Source organism: Rhincodon typus, chromosome 10 (assembly GCF_021869965.1).
Source record: "Rhincodon typus isolate 14 chromosome 10, sRhiTyp1.1, whole genome shotgun sequence".
Classification (NCBI taxonomy): domain Eukaryota; kingdom Metazoa; phylum Chordata; class Chondrichthyes; order Orectolobiformes; family Rhincodontidae; genus Rhincodon; species Rhincodon typus.
The window spans coordinates 33,483,542-33,498,291 of NC_063341.1; the positions used below are offsets into that span (position 1 = coordinate 33,483,542).

At 41.5% G+C, this 14,750-nt stretch overlaps 1 protein-coding gene across 1 annotated transcript in view; it reads left to right on the plus strand.

Moving 5' to 3' along the window:
- lrrc7 (leucine rich repeat containing 7) overlaps positions 1–14,750 on the plus strand; it is a 256,311-nt gene that overhangs the window by 45,710 nt on the left and 195,851 nt on the right. Inside the window, 1 exon segment of the mRNA XM_048602082.1 lies at positions 12,701–12,752. Coding sequence (XP_048458039.1) covers positions 12,701–12,752 — 52 coding nt within the window.

Genomic DNA, 14,750 nt, shown 5'->3' on the forward strand with positions numbered 1-14,750 from the left:
TCAGCTTTCCCGCTCTTCTGATGCTGCTTGGCCTGCTGTGTTCATCCAGCTCTCCACCTTGTTATCTCAGATTCTCCAGCATCGGCAGTTTCTACTATCTCTCCCCCCATTGAGATTTCTCACCAAATGTCCTTTCTAAAGCAAGACCAGCTGAACCTGCAAGTTCAGCCACTTACCACAGAATGGTGAGTATAAGACTGAACACTAATAAGAATGTTCAAAGAAGAATGAATACAGAAATGCAACATCTTTTTCTTCTGCAATGAAGGAAATGTGCCTAACACCCCTGTAGTCATTAGTGGATGCCAATAATGAATTTGGCAGCCCATTTAGCTTTCTGACTAAGCTAGCCTTAATAAATAGTGATGCATGAAAAACACCCATATGCCACATTTGTGCTCTTAATTCTTACATTGCTAGCAATGTAGTTGGACAGGTAGTTTTTGCCTATTTTGAGGAGCCTCCACGTTTGACCAGAAACTTTTTATTAAACCACCCATTAATGTAGCATTGTCAGTTGATAGCTGATTTCACCAATGAACAGTTTCCCTAGTCCCTGAATCAAATGTGTTTAGTGCTGGTGTTAGAATTTTAGCCATTATCAGGTGGGAAAAGTCAAAAATGGAGATAGCAGAATTGCCATAGTCCCCATTATGACTTTGGAAGAACACTCCACTGACAAAGTCCCATCCACACATTTTGTGATATACACGCAATCACTCTCAAATTTGCACAAGAATCCCAACCTACGGATGCTGTGTCACTGTACCTAGTAAGACAATTTAACAGAGTATACCAATGGCTTGTAACTCCTTGATCTGTATGACTTCGTACTACTCCAGCAGTAAGTATACACACCGAGCTTTTAAAGACACTTCGATTTTATTTCTTGAAATATTGGCACATCAGTTTTTTTTTGACATACAACTGACATGCATGAAGCATTAATATCAAAGTTTCAATCAACTGAAAAATCCGTCTTGTAACTATTGAAAGTCAGAATGCTGCAGATTGGTGAAGCCTAAAACTGAAATGAAACTTGTGGATAATGGTACTCAACATCTTCATCAGGTTGGGAAAAGTTTGATCTATCCCCAGTCATCTGGAGAAGATCATTCCTAAACCAGAGGATGAAACTGATTTAAAGGAAAATATCTTTTTGAAACTGAAGAGCAGAGTATAAGGTATATGATGAAACTTTTATTAATTTGAGAGTAACTACTTAATGCTTTCAACACTTCTTTCCTAAAATCCGTGACTGAGCACATACTGTGCATTTACATTTTGCTTCTTAAGCACTATAGAAATCTCAGGCCTTGGTACTATACCTGTGAGATTTCCTGATTGACAAGTCCTGACATTTTAGGAACTGAGGCAAGTATACCATTTCAAAGAGTTCAATTTACATGACTCGTGTTGCATTTTGTTTTGAACAAGGTGTAAACTGTTCCTATTTGCAAAGAGTACAACTGAGAAAGTTTAAAGAGGAAACTGATGTCTTCACCATAACTTGTTCTGTTCAATGTTCTAAATTAAGCACTGTAATTCTAGCTTTTTTTTATGCTTATCCTCAGAGGACGAGTTGTTAGATTGTTCTCTGTACTGCACTATTCATACATTTCTATATTGTACATTATGAATTAAGGATATTTCTTGTGTTGGATTGATTTTCTTTCCAACCTTTGGTTGTCAAGCTTCCCAGATATGAGAAAAAATGATACCAGCATATAGTTTTATACTGGCAGAGTTGTCCCAATTGTAATTCTTATAGTTGCCACTATAATGCTCGTACTGCAAACACAGGTACAGGTATCTGGTGATAACTGAGGAAATGATTCTGCAATAATGCCACTGCTTTATGAAAACTGCAAGCAACCTTCCTTACTTGGTACACCAATGCCATTGGCAATGCAGGAGGTCATGATTGTTAGATACATCTCAGCTGTAAAGGTTACATCTGTAATATAAAACAGATTATTGGAAACATGTGTATCAAAGATCTTACAGAAGCATTAATTCAGCAGGGCCAAGGATGTTGTTACTTACGCTACCGACCAACAGCATAAAAAGATAGAGCAAAAGAACTCTGCAGAACTGCTGGAGCAGAAAGGCTGACGTTTCGGGCCTAGACCCTTCATCAGACCCTTTTTCTGATGAAGGGTCTAGGCCTGAAACGTCAGCCTTTCTGCTCCTATGATGCTGCTTGGCCTGCTGTGTTCATCCAGCCCTGCACCTTGTTGTCTCGGATTCTCCAGCATCTGCAGTTCCTACTATCTCTGCAGAACTGCTGTTATTTTTCCCAGGATCTAGAGAATTATTGGTTACATCATGTTAATATTTGGTCCTTGGATAAAAATAATACATCTGGAATAAACCTGAAAAATTCATTAAAAATTGCAGTGGTGTGAGAGCAGCCAAACAAAAATCACTACAGACATGTTTGCTTCCTTGAAGGGTTTAGTTTTACAATAACCATCTCTGCTCTTTTTATTTGATGTGGAACAGATTCAGGGGGAAGAAAAAAAAACAACAAAATACTGCAAGAGGCCAAGAATTTGAAATAAGAAACAAAACTGATGAAAGATTTTGACTGGAGATGTTAACTGTGTTTCTCTCTATGTATGCTGCCTAACCTGCAGAGTATTTCCAACATCTTTGGTTCTAATTAATAAAGACTTAATATTTTTGTAGCCACTCCAGGTGGAGGGAGTGAATATTTGTGGATGTGGTGTGTAGTGATTGGAACCAGGTAGATCTTGTTGACTATGAGATCCTTGATTGGAGTTGTTAACCTGGGCCAAACAGGAAGCCCTGGCTAGCCAATATAAACAGGGGAATGGGGCCTCTAGTGCAGTAGTATTGTCCCTACCCCTGAACTGGTAGGCCTGGGTTTAAGTCTTACCTGCAATAACAATGCTGAACAGGTGAATTATGAAAAATAGGTTTTAAAAACATCCTATAAGAAATTAGTACAGAATGTCCCCAGGTTACAAATGGGTTCCATTCCTGAGTATGTTTGTAAGTTGATTTGTACGCAAGTCTGAACACAATATAGTATAAACAGGGGATTTAGAATCTCCTCCAATTCAGGGGACTGACTCCGAGCTGGCTGGCCACAGCCAATGTATTGTGCACAAGTAAATAAAGGGTGACTTGGTGACAGGATACTGGCCTCTGTGCAGTTATTTCATGGTGACAATCAAGGGGTCTGTTTGTTCTGGATGGTGCCAAGTTTCTTGAGTGTTATTGATACTGTACTCATCCAGGTAAATGGAAAGTATTCCATCACATTCCTGACTTGTGCCTTGTAGATGATTGGACAGGTTTTGGGGAATTAGGAGGTGAATTACTCACTGCAGGATTCATCACTTCTGACCTGCTCTTGTAGCCACAGTACTCCACTTCTAGTGAGATGTTTGATTGTCTTCCACAATTCACCATCAGTTGTGGAGTTGTTTAGCCATGTCTCTCTCTTGCTACTTTTTGCTGTTTAAAACCCAAGTAGTATTCCATTGTAGCTTCACCAGGTTGTTAGGTGTGCCTGATGCCAATCCTGGTATGTCCTTCTGCACTCTTCATTTAAACTAGCTTTAAACCCCCGGGCTTGATGGTAATGGTACAGTGGGGATATGTTGGGCCAATGAGTTTGCAGGTTGTGTTTAAATACATTTCTGCTGGTGCTTTTGGCCCATAGCACATCATAGATCAGATAAAACATTTAGCATGTTCATAGCATCAGCATGATAAAGATTATTCTCATTGCAGAGGTGGGGCTTTGTCTCCACAAAGACTTCAGTTATCACTCCGACACTGTCCTGGACAGATGCATCTGTGTCAGACAGATTGTAATGAGATGAGTTCAAATGTGTTTTTCTCTTTTGGGTCCCTTACCACTTACCAGAGACCCAGTCTTGCAAACAATGTCCTTCATGATTTGACTAGTTAAGTTATTAGTGTTAACGTCATACCATTCTTGATGATGGACACTGAAGCACCGCCCCCCCCTCCGCCCCCATCCAGAGTAAATTCTGCATTCTTGCCACCTTCAATACTTCCTCCAAGAGGTGTTAATCATGTTGGAGTACATGGAGCATGGAGTACACGGTAGTCGGCAAGAGATGTCTTGAACCATGTTTGACCTGATGCCAAGAGACATCATGGATTCCAGAGTCAGTGTTAAGGAGTCCCATACCAACTCCTTCCTGACTGTATACCATTGTGCTGCCACTTCTGCTGGGTCTGTCCATTCAGTGCAATAGCCAATTCCCCAGCTGGAGATGGTGTTGCCTAGGATGTTGTCTGTAAGATATGATTCTGAGCATGTGACTACATAAGGCTGTGGTTTGACAAGCCTGTCAGATGGCTCTCCCAGTTTTAGGACTAGAATAGATTGGTACAACTGTTGTAAATAAAAATGGAAAGGAGCAGAAACAAGTTCTAGAATCAACTAGAATCAAGTTACAGAACAGTGTTAAAAAGACAGAAATCTATCTATTGAACACAATATTCACAAGGAATTAGCTGGATTGATGGTGCTTGTAGAAGTAAAAGCATCCCATTTAGTTGCAGTAATGGAGATGTGGCTGTAGGTTGACCAAGACTGGGGACTTAAAAACACTCAATATTTAGCAAGGATAGGCAAAACCAATAGATAGTTCTGATAATAACATACAAGATCAGTGTATAAGTGAAAGAGGATCTCTGATCAGAAGAACTGGATATAGAACTGTTTGAGTAGGGCCAGAACTAGAGTGAGCAAGGGACTGCAAACATTGATAGAAGTAGCTTATAGGCTACCAACAAGTATTGATTAATTTACTGTTGTCACATGTACCAAGATATATTGAAAAGTGCTGTTCTGTATGCTATACAGGCAGATTGTACCATACAGAGTGTGAAATACAGAGAAGGTGCAGAGAGGGAGGTAAGAATTAACATTTGAGAAGTCTATTAGAACATTGTTAGTAATTCTGATAGAACTTAGAATTGAGGTATAGAAGAGCAGAATGATTATAAGTTATGTAAGAACAAGATCTGCCATAGACAGCTCGCAAAATGTCGCCACATTCTGGTGCTATCTTGAAGGAAGTGTCAGTAACAATGTAGGACACAATATAAAATGAAAAATTAGTGCATGTAGGAAGTGGGATGCAGTAATCATGAGTGACTTTAATATGCATAGACTGGGTAAATCTAGTGAATGTTAATGCTTTGGAAGAATTCCTAGAATGTGTTTGAAACAGTTTTCCAGAGCAATATATTGGGGAACCAATTAGGGCATAGGTTATTTTAGATCTAGTATTATGAAATGAGAAAGGACCAACTAATGTTTTTGTTGCAAATGAACCTTTGTGGAAGAGTAACCATAGGATGCTAAAATTTTCTATTAAGTTTGAATCAAAAATACTTCTATGAAATTATGGTCATAAATCTAAATGAGGAGTGACGTAGATGTGAATAGGAAGCTGGTTGTAGATTCGAAAAATACATTTGAAAGGTTTGATGATCAAAAGACAATGGTTAATAATTTAAATAACTAATGCTTGGATTTAAAAAAAATATATATATTCCTTTAAGCCAAAATGACGCAACAGGAAAACGAGAGAGAGACAACAAAAAGGAAGCTAAAGATAGTATTAGACCAAAAGAGAAGACTTCTAAAGTTGTCCAAAAATGTTATAAGCCTGAGGACTTGGAGAATTTTAGAATTCAGCAAAAGGAAGACCCAAAGAAATTGATTAAGAAAAGAGAATCAAATAGCAAGCAACATTTTAAAAAAGGATTGTAAAAACTTTCAGTTGTTTGTAAAAATGAAAAGTTGCAAAGACAATTAAAGGTTCATCACCACAGTATTTACAATAAGAAATAGAGAAATGGCAGGGAAGCTAAATAATTACTTTGTATTTCTCTTTACCAGAAGTTTCCCCAAAATAATAGATCCAAGGATCCAGTGAATTTATTTTGAGAAATTAATGGTAATGATAGTTACCGAATTCCTGGGATCTGATGACCAGCATTCTAGTGTTTTGAAAGAAATCGTTACAGAGATAATTGATGCATTGGTGATCATCTTTCAAAATTATATTAATTGTGCAAAGTGCATAAAGATTGGAAGGCTGCAAATGTAACCCCATAGTTTAATAGAGGAGGAAACTGGGAACTACAAATCTGTTAGCCTGACGTCAGTCATAGTGAAAATATTAGCATCTATTATAAAGGATGTCATTACTGGATGCTTAAAAGATAATTGTCTGATTCAGTAGAGTAAACATGGATTTATGAAGTGGAAATGATGTTTGAAAAACCTGATAGATTTGTTTTTAGGATGTCATGAGCAGAGTCAATGAGAAGGACTAGTGATTGTGTTGTATTTGGAATGCTAAATGTCCCACGCAGGAGGTTAGCAAACAAAGTGCATTGAATTGCATTAATAGACTAGCATAGATTTAGTATTGGTTAACAGGCAGAATGTCTCTGCCTTCAGCCAAAAGCAAAACTTAAGAGACATTGTGAAGAAAGACATGCTGAATGCTGTTTCTGACTCTGATACCCAATCCAAATGCCTTTACACTTGCTTTTTGTTTCTATAATTGTTGTAGTGTTCATGTGTCTGCCCATTTTTCAAAATATTACTGCATGAAGTTGCTGAATCTTCACTTTGAGTCTTGTCCTTTGAGTGGCATTCTGACTAACCAACAGGAGATGGTTTATTTGGTGACTTATTTGTGCAAATAAATTGCATGCGAGGGGTGAGCCATTGATTGATGGGTTGTTGAAGTCACCACTTCATTAATTTCTAAACCAGAGGCAACCACTCCTAACCCAGTAGGAGAGCTGGCAAAAAACAAAAAGAATTGATTTCTGTTTCATAGTTGATTATAAACAGCCCATGTTTTAAGCTCTTCAGTTCTAAATATGTGGAATAAAGGACTTTCACATTTTTTAAAAACGTGAGTGGTTAGACAGTAAAGTATCTGATGATGCCTAGGATGATCCTTCACTTGGTTTTAACGAGTCTTAATCCTAACCCTATCTCATGCCACTCCTTCTAAGGAGAAGGCAAAAGTGCACTTAGTTCATCTATTTTTGCACAATTAACTCCAAAAGTCTATCAAAAGAGCAATCTGACATATGCCAGAGACACCATAATAATTCAAAGTTCAGTTCCGATCAGGCTTGAGCTCTGGCCCTGGAGGAGGAGAAAGATTCCAGTCAGTTACCATCTCGGACATATCCCACCATTAGACTTGGCTTGCTTAGGTCCTGATCCCTGACACTACTAGGATTTGAGCCCTTGGAGCCTGAGTTCCTCTTCCTCCAGGATGGTCCTCTTTCAGTAGTGTGTATCCAAGTGGCACCTGCCAAAGAGGAGCCACCAACTAACACCAGCAGCGATGAGGAGTAAGTCCCCACAAGTTGGAGAGAGCCAGGTAAGGGCTCAGAGTGAAGGCTTGGGGGGGGGGGGGTGTGGTCTTGCAGGTGGATGACAGAAGAGGTGAGTGAGTGGGAAGTGTGTGAGGAAAGAGGCTGTTTAGGAATAGAGGTTTGAATGTTGTGTGGGGAGAGGACCTGATTACAATTGGTGGATGGGGGTTGCGGAAAGAGGGGCTTCTCTGAATCTTCCGTTACCATGGAATATAACAAGTTTGGTTGACACCTACCCAAGTATGTAAAATAACATTTTCAATGGTAACAGCGTAGTACTTCACAAACAAATTTTTATATTTGTATGATATATTGTTGTATATTGATCTGTAGTACAAGTTCACTTTATGTCATTTACATGGACTTCATCTTGTATTATTTGCACTACTAACACTGAGTGCTGAAATGCTGAGATCACTTTGGTGATTTGATACAAATGCATTGGTCCATTGTCTTGTTAATAGAAGGTAAACAAATGAAAAAATAATGTATCTATCTACTTCAAATCTACTTTAAAGTGGCCTAGAAACATTTGCATCTTGAGACGGGGAAGAGTTATAAAAATGGAAAGAGTGACAGAGAGATCAGAATCAGCATGAGAATGAGGAGGTTTAAAACAGCACAAGAGAGCTGTGGAGATTTCAGAACCACTGTGAGGACAGTTCCCGTGAGACTCACTGCAGGAAGATTTAAAACAACTCAAGAGCAGCAGAGAGTTCAGAATTGCGCGAGAGTGGGGAGATTTAAGAGTGTAAGAGAGCTGTGAAGAGATCAGAGGCAAAGCTAAAGTGGGGATGTTTTAAGACAGCACCAAAGAGTGTTCAGAACTTGCGTGTGAGTGTGAATGTGAATGAGAAACTGAGCAGGAGAGTGATGGTGAGTTCAGATTTGGGGGGGCACAAAATACCAACCGAAAGTGTGACATAACTGGGAAACAGTTAAGTGCTCAGTTGAGCATTTTATTAGTTTATTGATCATGACTCAGGTGATGTATTAGTTATTGTAAGTTTTGAGTAAGGTTTGCTTGGTAGCAGTTATAATTAATTGGAACCTCTTATGATCTTCCCAGCTGCTGTGCAGATCTGTGTGCAGCAGGAATTGGAAATCAATGGGTCTGCATGGTGAGTGATGTGTGCACAGCTGCGTGGAATTAAGGACACATTGCTTTGGAGATGTATGGTTTATTATAAATTCATTAAGCAAGAATCATTAATGAATTAACACACAATATCAATGGTAAGACAGTGATGTGCTGTGACTGCAGGATGTGGGAGCTTTTGGACTCTGTGATCTCACTGCATTGTGTGCTTATAGTTTCAGGTTTTCAGCCGGACTCCGAGCTGTGGTTGCTGCAACACAGCAGAAAGGAGGAAAGTTACCTGAACTTAAAGATGGCGGAAGCAGCAGGGTAGAGAGCATTCAAGCTGCTGGCCCCGTCCACTCCCTCCCACATTGATTTTATTAATTTTGTTTTCTTCTTTTAACTTTTGATTCAATTCACCCATTTCTTCCTTCTGCGGCTATGGTGGTGGAGGGAGGTTGCACAGGGCTGTTGAGCGGCTGATCCGGTCCACTCCTTGTGGCCGTGATGGTCGTGGCTTGAGCAGCTGTTCCAGCGTTGATGCATTAGTGTCCGTTCTTTTCCTCTGGCAATGTCTGCAACGGTGGCAGAGTGAACGATCTCTCAGTCCTCGGGAGTTCATTTGGATGGTCAGTTCATTCTTGGAAGTTGAGATGGGTCCCGGTGCTCGAGAGTTGGGACAGTCTGCTGGCTGTATCGGCGGCGATGAGGGAGCTTGGCAGAGGCAGTGTTCTGGGACTGCTCAGTTGCAGTGGGGGCTGTTGCAGCGTGCTTCCTCCTTGGGTGTTGCAGACTCAGGGACAGCTTTGGCAGCTGCGGAGTGTAGCAGCCTCCCACAGCTACTTAGAAAATCAAGAAGCCATGGATGGAACAAAAAAAATGAAGTCTGTCCTAACTTTGTAAGATTTATTTCTTTTTATAATTGTCATTTAAATGGTGCCAGATTATGGCACCGTGTACACATTTTACTGTATTTTCATAAATACCTGTAACAAAGTTCTATACTGTACTCCAGGAGGCAGTCACGCCTCTTAGGATAGCATCTTCAAATGTCATCTATAGTTAGGGACAGGAAGGTGTGACTGCAAGTCAGGTGGGTAAGGGAGCTCAGAGATTAGGATTGAGGGATCTTCAAACTTTTGAAATTTTCCAACAAGTTTGAGGAATATTCTACTTGTTTGGATGAGAGTAAGGGCTGCAGAATGGATCAGCTAACTGACCGTGACACTGTGGTGTAGGAAGCAATTCAAGTGGAGCAAGCAAAAAGGAATGTAGGGGATAGTATAGTGAGGGAGTTAGGCATTATTCTGTGCAGCAATGAATATATGTCCAAATGGCCAGCTGCCTAATTAGTACCAGGGTTCAGGACGTTTGCTCAGAGCTGGATAGAACTTGGAGTGGAAAGAGGAAGATCCCGTTATCGTGGTCAGTGTAGGTACCAACCATAAAGGTACACTTGTATAAGTGGTTAGATAGCATGAAAAGCTTAGCGCCGAATTGAAAATCAGAGCCTCAAGGGTAATAACCAGTGGATTATTCCAATTCATGGGGTATTTGTGTCAATACTAGGGAAATTGGAAGCTGAACTTTTCGAACTGTCAGTAAACTAGAGGTTTGTTCGTATGTTCATTACTGATCATTAAAATGTGCTATAAATGCAAGATTCCTTGTCACAAAAATAGTTATACACTTTTTGTCTTTGACCACTAGTTTTCAGACTTTTTTGTCTTTGGCCTCTCAACCTAGATTGCTTGTGAATATTGACAGTTAAGTGCACATGTGTTTCCTAATGTGTGGGAATACAGTAGTGTATTGAACAGTAGAAGGATGGGGATTGTCCACATCAAGGTGACAAATTATTACTATTTCAGTCTATTTGGAGTGACAAAAGTTCTCTTGCACAAAAGAGTAGAGACATGAACTGAAATTCCCATTATGACTGCCAGTTACCTCTATCAGCATTCCCTGTCTAGGATCATTGAATTGAATAGCCTTTAGTGTCATGTGTCAAATGAGTACAGTGGAAAGTTTGTCATGTCACCTTTCGGCATCATCTTAGGTACAGACGACCTAGGTACAGATACTTTTAAATGTAGATACAGGGGGGAAAAAACGTAGTGTTGTTGCAGAATTTAAAAAAAATAGATAGATTAGCATGGGAACAGTTGAAAAAGGTTTTGGAGTAGATTTGTAGCTCGGGTTGTGGGTGTTATGTTGGTTGGCTCGCCGAGCTGGTTTCTTGTTTCGCAGACGTTTCGATACCATGCTGGGTAACATCCTCAGTGCAGCCTCCGATGAAGCGTCGGTGTGTTCTCCCGCCTAGTTTTTAAACTCTGGGGTCCATTGAGATGGATTGCCTCACTTCCGGTTTTTCTTCGTAGTGGAATGTATATGGGGACGAGTTCAATATGTTGATTAACAAGCATGCTTCGTGGAGTGCCAGGCTTATAGGAATTCTTGTGCCTGTCTCTGCCTAGCTTGGCCCAGGATTTTGGTGTTGTCCCAGTCGAAATGGTGGTTCTCCTTGTCCATGTGGATTGAGATGAGTGAGTCCTGGTTGTGTCTTTTTGTAGCCAGTTGGTGTTCATGTACTCTTGTTGTTAGTTTCCTTCCTGTTTGTTCGATGTAGTGTTTCTCACAGTCACTGCAGGGGATCTTGTAGATGACATTGGTCCTGTCCGTGGCGGGGAGTGAGTCTTTAGTTTGGGTGCGCAGTTGTCGTAGGGTTGACGTGGGCTTATGTGCTACTCTGATGCCCAGCGGTCATAGGAGTCTTGTGGTGAGTTCCGACATGTTCCTGACATATGGTAGTGTGATGAGTGTGTTGGGGCATGTAGTATTTTTCTGATGTTGTTCGTGTAGGCATCTTCTGACCCAGTTTTTTGGATATCCATTATTCTTGAAAACCTGGAAGAGGTATTCTTCTTTTTCTTGGCGTAGTTCTGTGTTGCTGCAGTGTGTTGTTGCCCTTTTAAATAGTGTTCGCACACGGCTTCGTTTGTGTGTGCTGGGATGGTTACTGTTGAAGTTCAGTACCTGGTCTGTGTGTGTGGCTTTTCGGTGTACTTTTGTTTGCAGTTCCCCGTTTGTCTTGCACTCTGCCATGACGTCCAGGAATGGGAGCTGGTCGTTCCCCTCCTCCTCTCTGGTGAATTTTATTCCGGTGAGGGTGTTGTTTCTAAGTTTGTGTGTCTCCTCTAATTTGGTCCGTTTAATGATGACAAAGGTGTCATCCACGTAGCGTATCCATAGTTTTGGTTGGATTTGCGGGAGGGCCGTCCTTTCTAGTCTTTGCTTCACTGCTTCTGCTATGAGTCCGGAGATAGGTGATCCCATGGGTGTCCTGTTGATTTGCTCGTATGTTTGGTCATTGAAAGTGAAGTGGGTGGTGAGGCATAGGTCCAATAGTTTGAGCATGTTGTCCTTAGAGATGGTTTCACTGGGGTCTTGCTCTTGTTCCAGTAGTGTTGTCATTGTTTCCTTTGCTCGTGGTATGTCTATTGATGTAATTAGGGCAGTGACATCAAACGATATCATGGTCTCCTCGTCGTCTATCCTTATGTCTTTGATGGAGTTGAGGAATTCTTGGGCTGAGTGGATAGCGTGGGGTGATTTGTTGACTAGGTGCCTGAGTCTCCTTTGTAGTTCTTTGGCTAATCTGTGTGATGGAGTGCCTGGTAGGGAGACTATGTGTCTAAGGGGTATTTCCGGCTTGTGCACTTTAGGGAGGCTGTAGAATCGGGGTGTGTTGGTTCCTTCGGGTTTCATTCTTGAGAAGTCTGCTTTGTTGATCTGTCCTCTTTGTTTAAGTCTTTTTAGCACATAGAGGATTTTGTTGCCGCTTAGTTGCGGTGTCGGGTCAGTTTGTACTGGCCGGTATGTGTTCTCATCGACAAGCATTGCTTGTGCCTTGAAGATGTAGTCCCTTTTATTCAGTATCACTGTCATGCGCCCTTTCTCTGCGGGTAGTATTGTGATGTTCTTGTCCTCCTTTAATCCTTCCAGGGCCTGTCTTTCCTGTGTGTTGAGGGTGTTGAGTTCACTCCTTCTGGTTAGTGTCGGGATTACTGTCTGTCTTATCGTTTGTTGTGTTTCTTCGTTGATATTGTTGGTCTTTAGTGTGGCTTTCAGTGTGGCTAGGAATTCCATTTTGTTGGCGTCTCTGTAGTCGTAGTTCAGTCCTCAGGTGAGAAGGGCTGTTTTCCATGTCAGTCAGTTTCCTGTCGGAGAGTTTTCTTATCCATGTGTCTGTTCTGTTGTCGTTTTTGTGTGTACGTGTGGCTAGCTTGTCTTGCAGGGTCTGTCTTTTCTTGGCTCTTGTGGTCTGTCGGCTGATGTTAATGGCTCGTTCCATGTCAGTTGTCCAGTCTTGGTTGGTAGCTTCCAGGAATAACGTTTTTTGGCGCGTAATTTCTCTGTTGTATTTGTGGAGCCGGTTGTGTGCGTCGTTTGTCATTACCCTTAATCATCTGGTGGCCATTTTGTTCTGCTGTTTTCCGGGCTTGTGGGTTGTTGATGGGTGGTTTGTACTTCACACTGCGTGGTAATACCTGGTTCCTGAGGCATCCATGTAGAAAGTTAGAAGGCTAGAAGCCTGGCACTCCACGAAGCATGCTATTAGTAAACATATTGAACTCGACCCCATATACATTCCACTACGAAAGAAAACCAGAAGTGAGGCAATCCATCTCAACGGACCCCAGAGTTTAAAAACCGGGCGGGAGAACATACCGATGCTTCATCGGAGGCTGCACTGAGGATGTTACCCAGCATGGTAACGAAACGTCTGCGAAACAAGAAACCAGCTCGGCAAGCCAACCAACCTCAGAATGTCCAGAATGATAATAAGTGACAAATAAGTATTTAAGTACTTAAGTTCGAGTCCGTGCCTGCCTAGTCTCCATCCAGGGCTCACTCCGCCACTGCTCTGGGAAATGGCCCGTTCACTCAACTGTGGGACTCGACCTGTTCACTCCGCCATGGTACTCAGCCCATTCACTCCGCTTTGTTGCAGCCATAGAATTGGGCCTGTGCTCGCTCTGCCATATATGAAGTAAAGGCTACTTGAACAATATTAAGTTAAACTCAGCATAGACTGGTTTCTCATTAGAGAGATGACCATGACCTGAGAGTGACCATGCCTCAGGCAAGGGGCAAAGTTGAGAAGGCAAGGACTTCGTGGTGGCTTTTGTCAGTACAGGAAATAACCCTACACTGTCGGTGTCACTCTATTGCAAACCAGGCAACTGAGCTAACCCATTCCCTGCAGTATAGCTACACTATCTTGAGAAATAAAAAAGAAAGATTAAAATATTTTACATTACTGGTAATTGAATTATGAAATAAGTCTCAAGATCGTTTCAGGAAATTGTGGAGAAAAATTGTAAAATACAATGAGGTCAATAGAACATAGAACATAGAACATTACAGCACAGTACAGGCCCTTCGGCCCTCGATGTTGCGCCGATCTATGAAACCAATCTGAAGCCTATCTAACCTACACTATTCCATTATCATCCATATGTTTATCCAATGACCATTTAAACGCCCTTAAAGTTGGTGAGTCTACTACTTTTGCAGGCAGGGCATTCCACACCCTTACTACTCTTTGAGTAAAGAACCTACCTCTGACATCTGTCCTATATCTATCACCCTTCAATTTAAAGCTATGTCTCCTCATGCTAGCCATCACCATCCGAGGAAAAAGGCTCCCACTGTCCACCCTATCTAATCCTCTGATCATCTTGCACGTCTCTATTAAGTCACCTCTTAACCTTCTTCTCTCTAACGAAAACAGCCTCAAGTCCCTCAGCCTTTCCTCATAAGACCTTCCCTCCATACCAGGCAACATTCTGGTAAATCTCCTCTGCACCCTTTCCAATGCTTCCACATCCTTCCTATAATGCGGCAACCAGAACTGTACGCAATACTCCAAGTGCGGCCGCACCAGAGTTTTGTACAGCTGCAACATGACCTCATGGTTCCGAAACTCAATCCCTCTACCAATAAAACCTAACACACCGTACGCCTTCTTAACAACGCTATCAACCTGGGTGGCAACTTTCAGTGATCTCTGCACATGGACACCGAGATCTCTCTGCTCATCCACACTACTAACAATCTTCCCATTAGCCCAGTACTCTGTATTCCTGTTACTCCTTCCAAAGTGAATCACCTCACACTTTTCCGCATTAAACTCCATTTGCCACCTCTCAGCCCAGCTCTGCAGCTTATCTATGTCCCT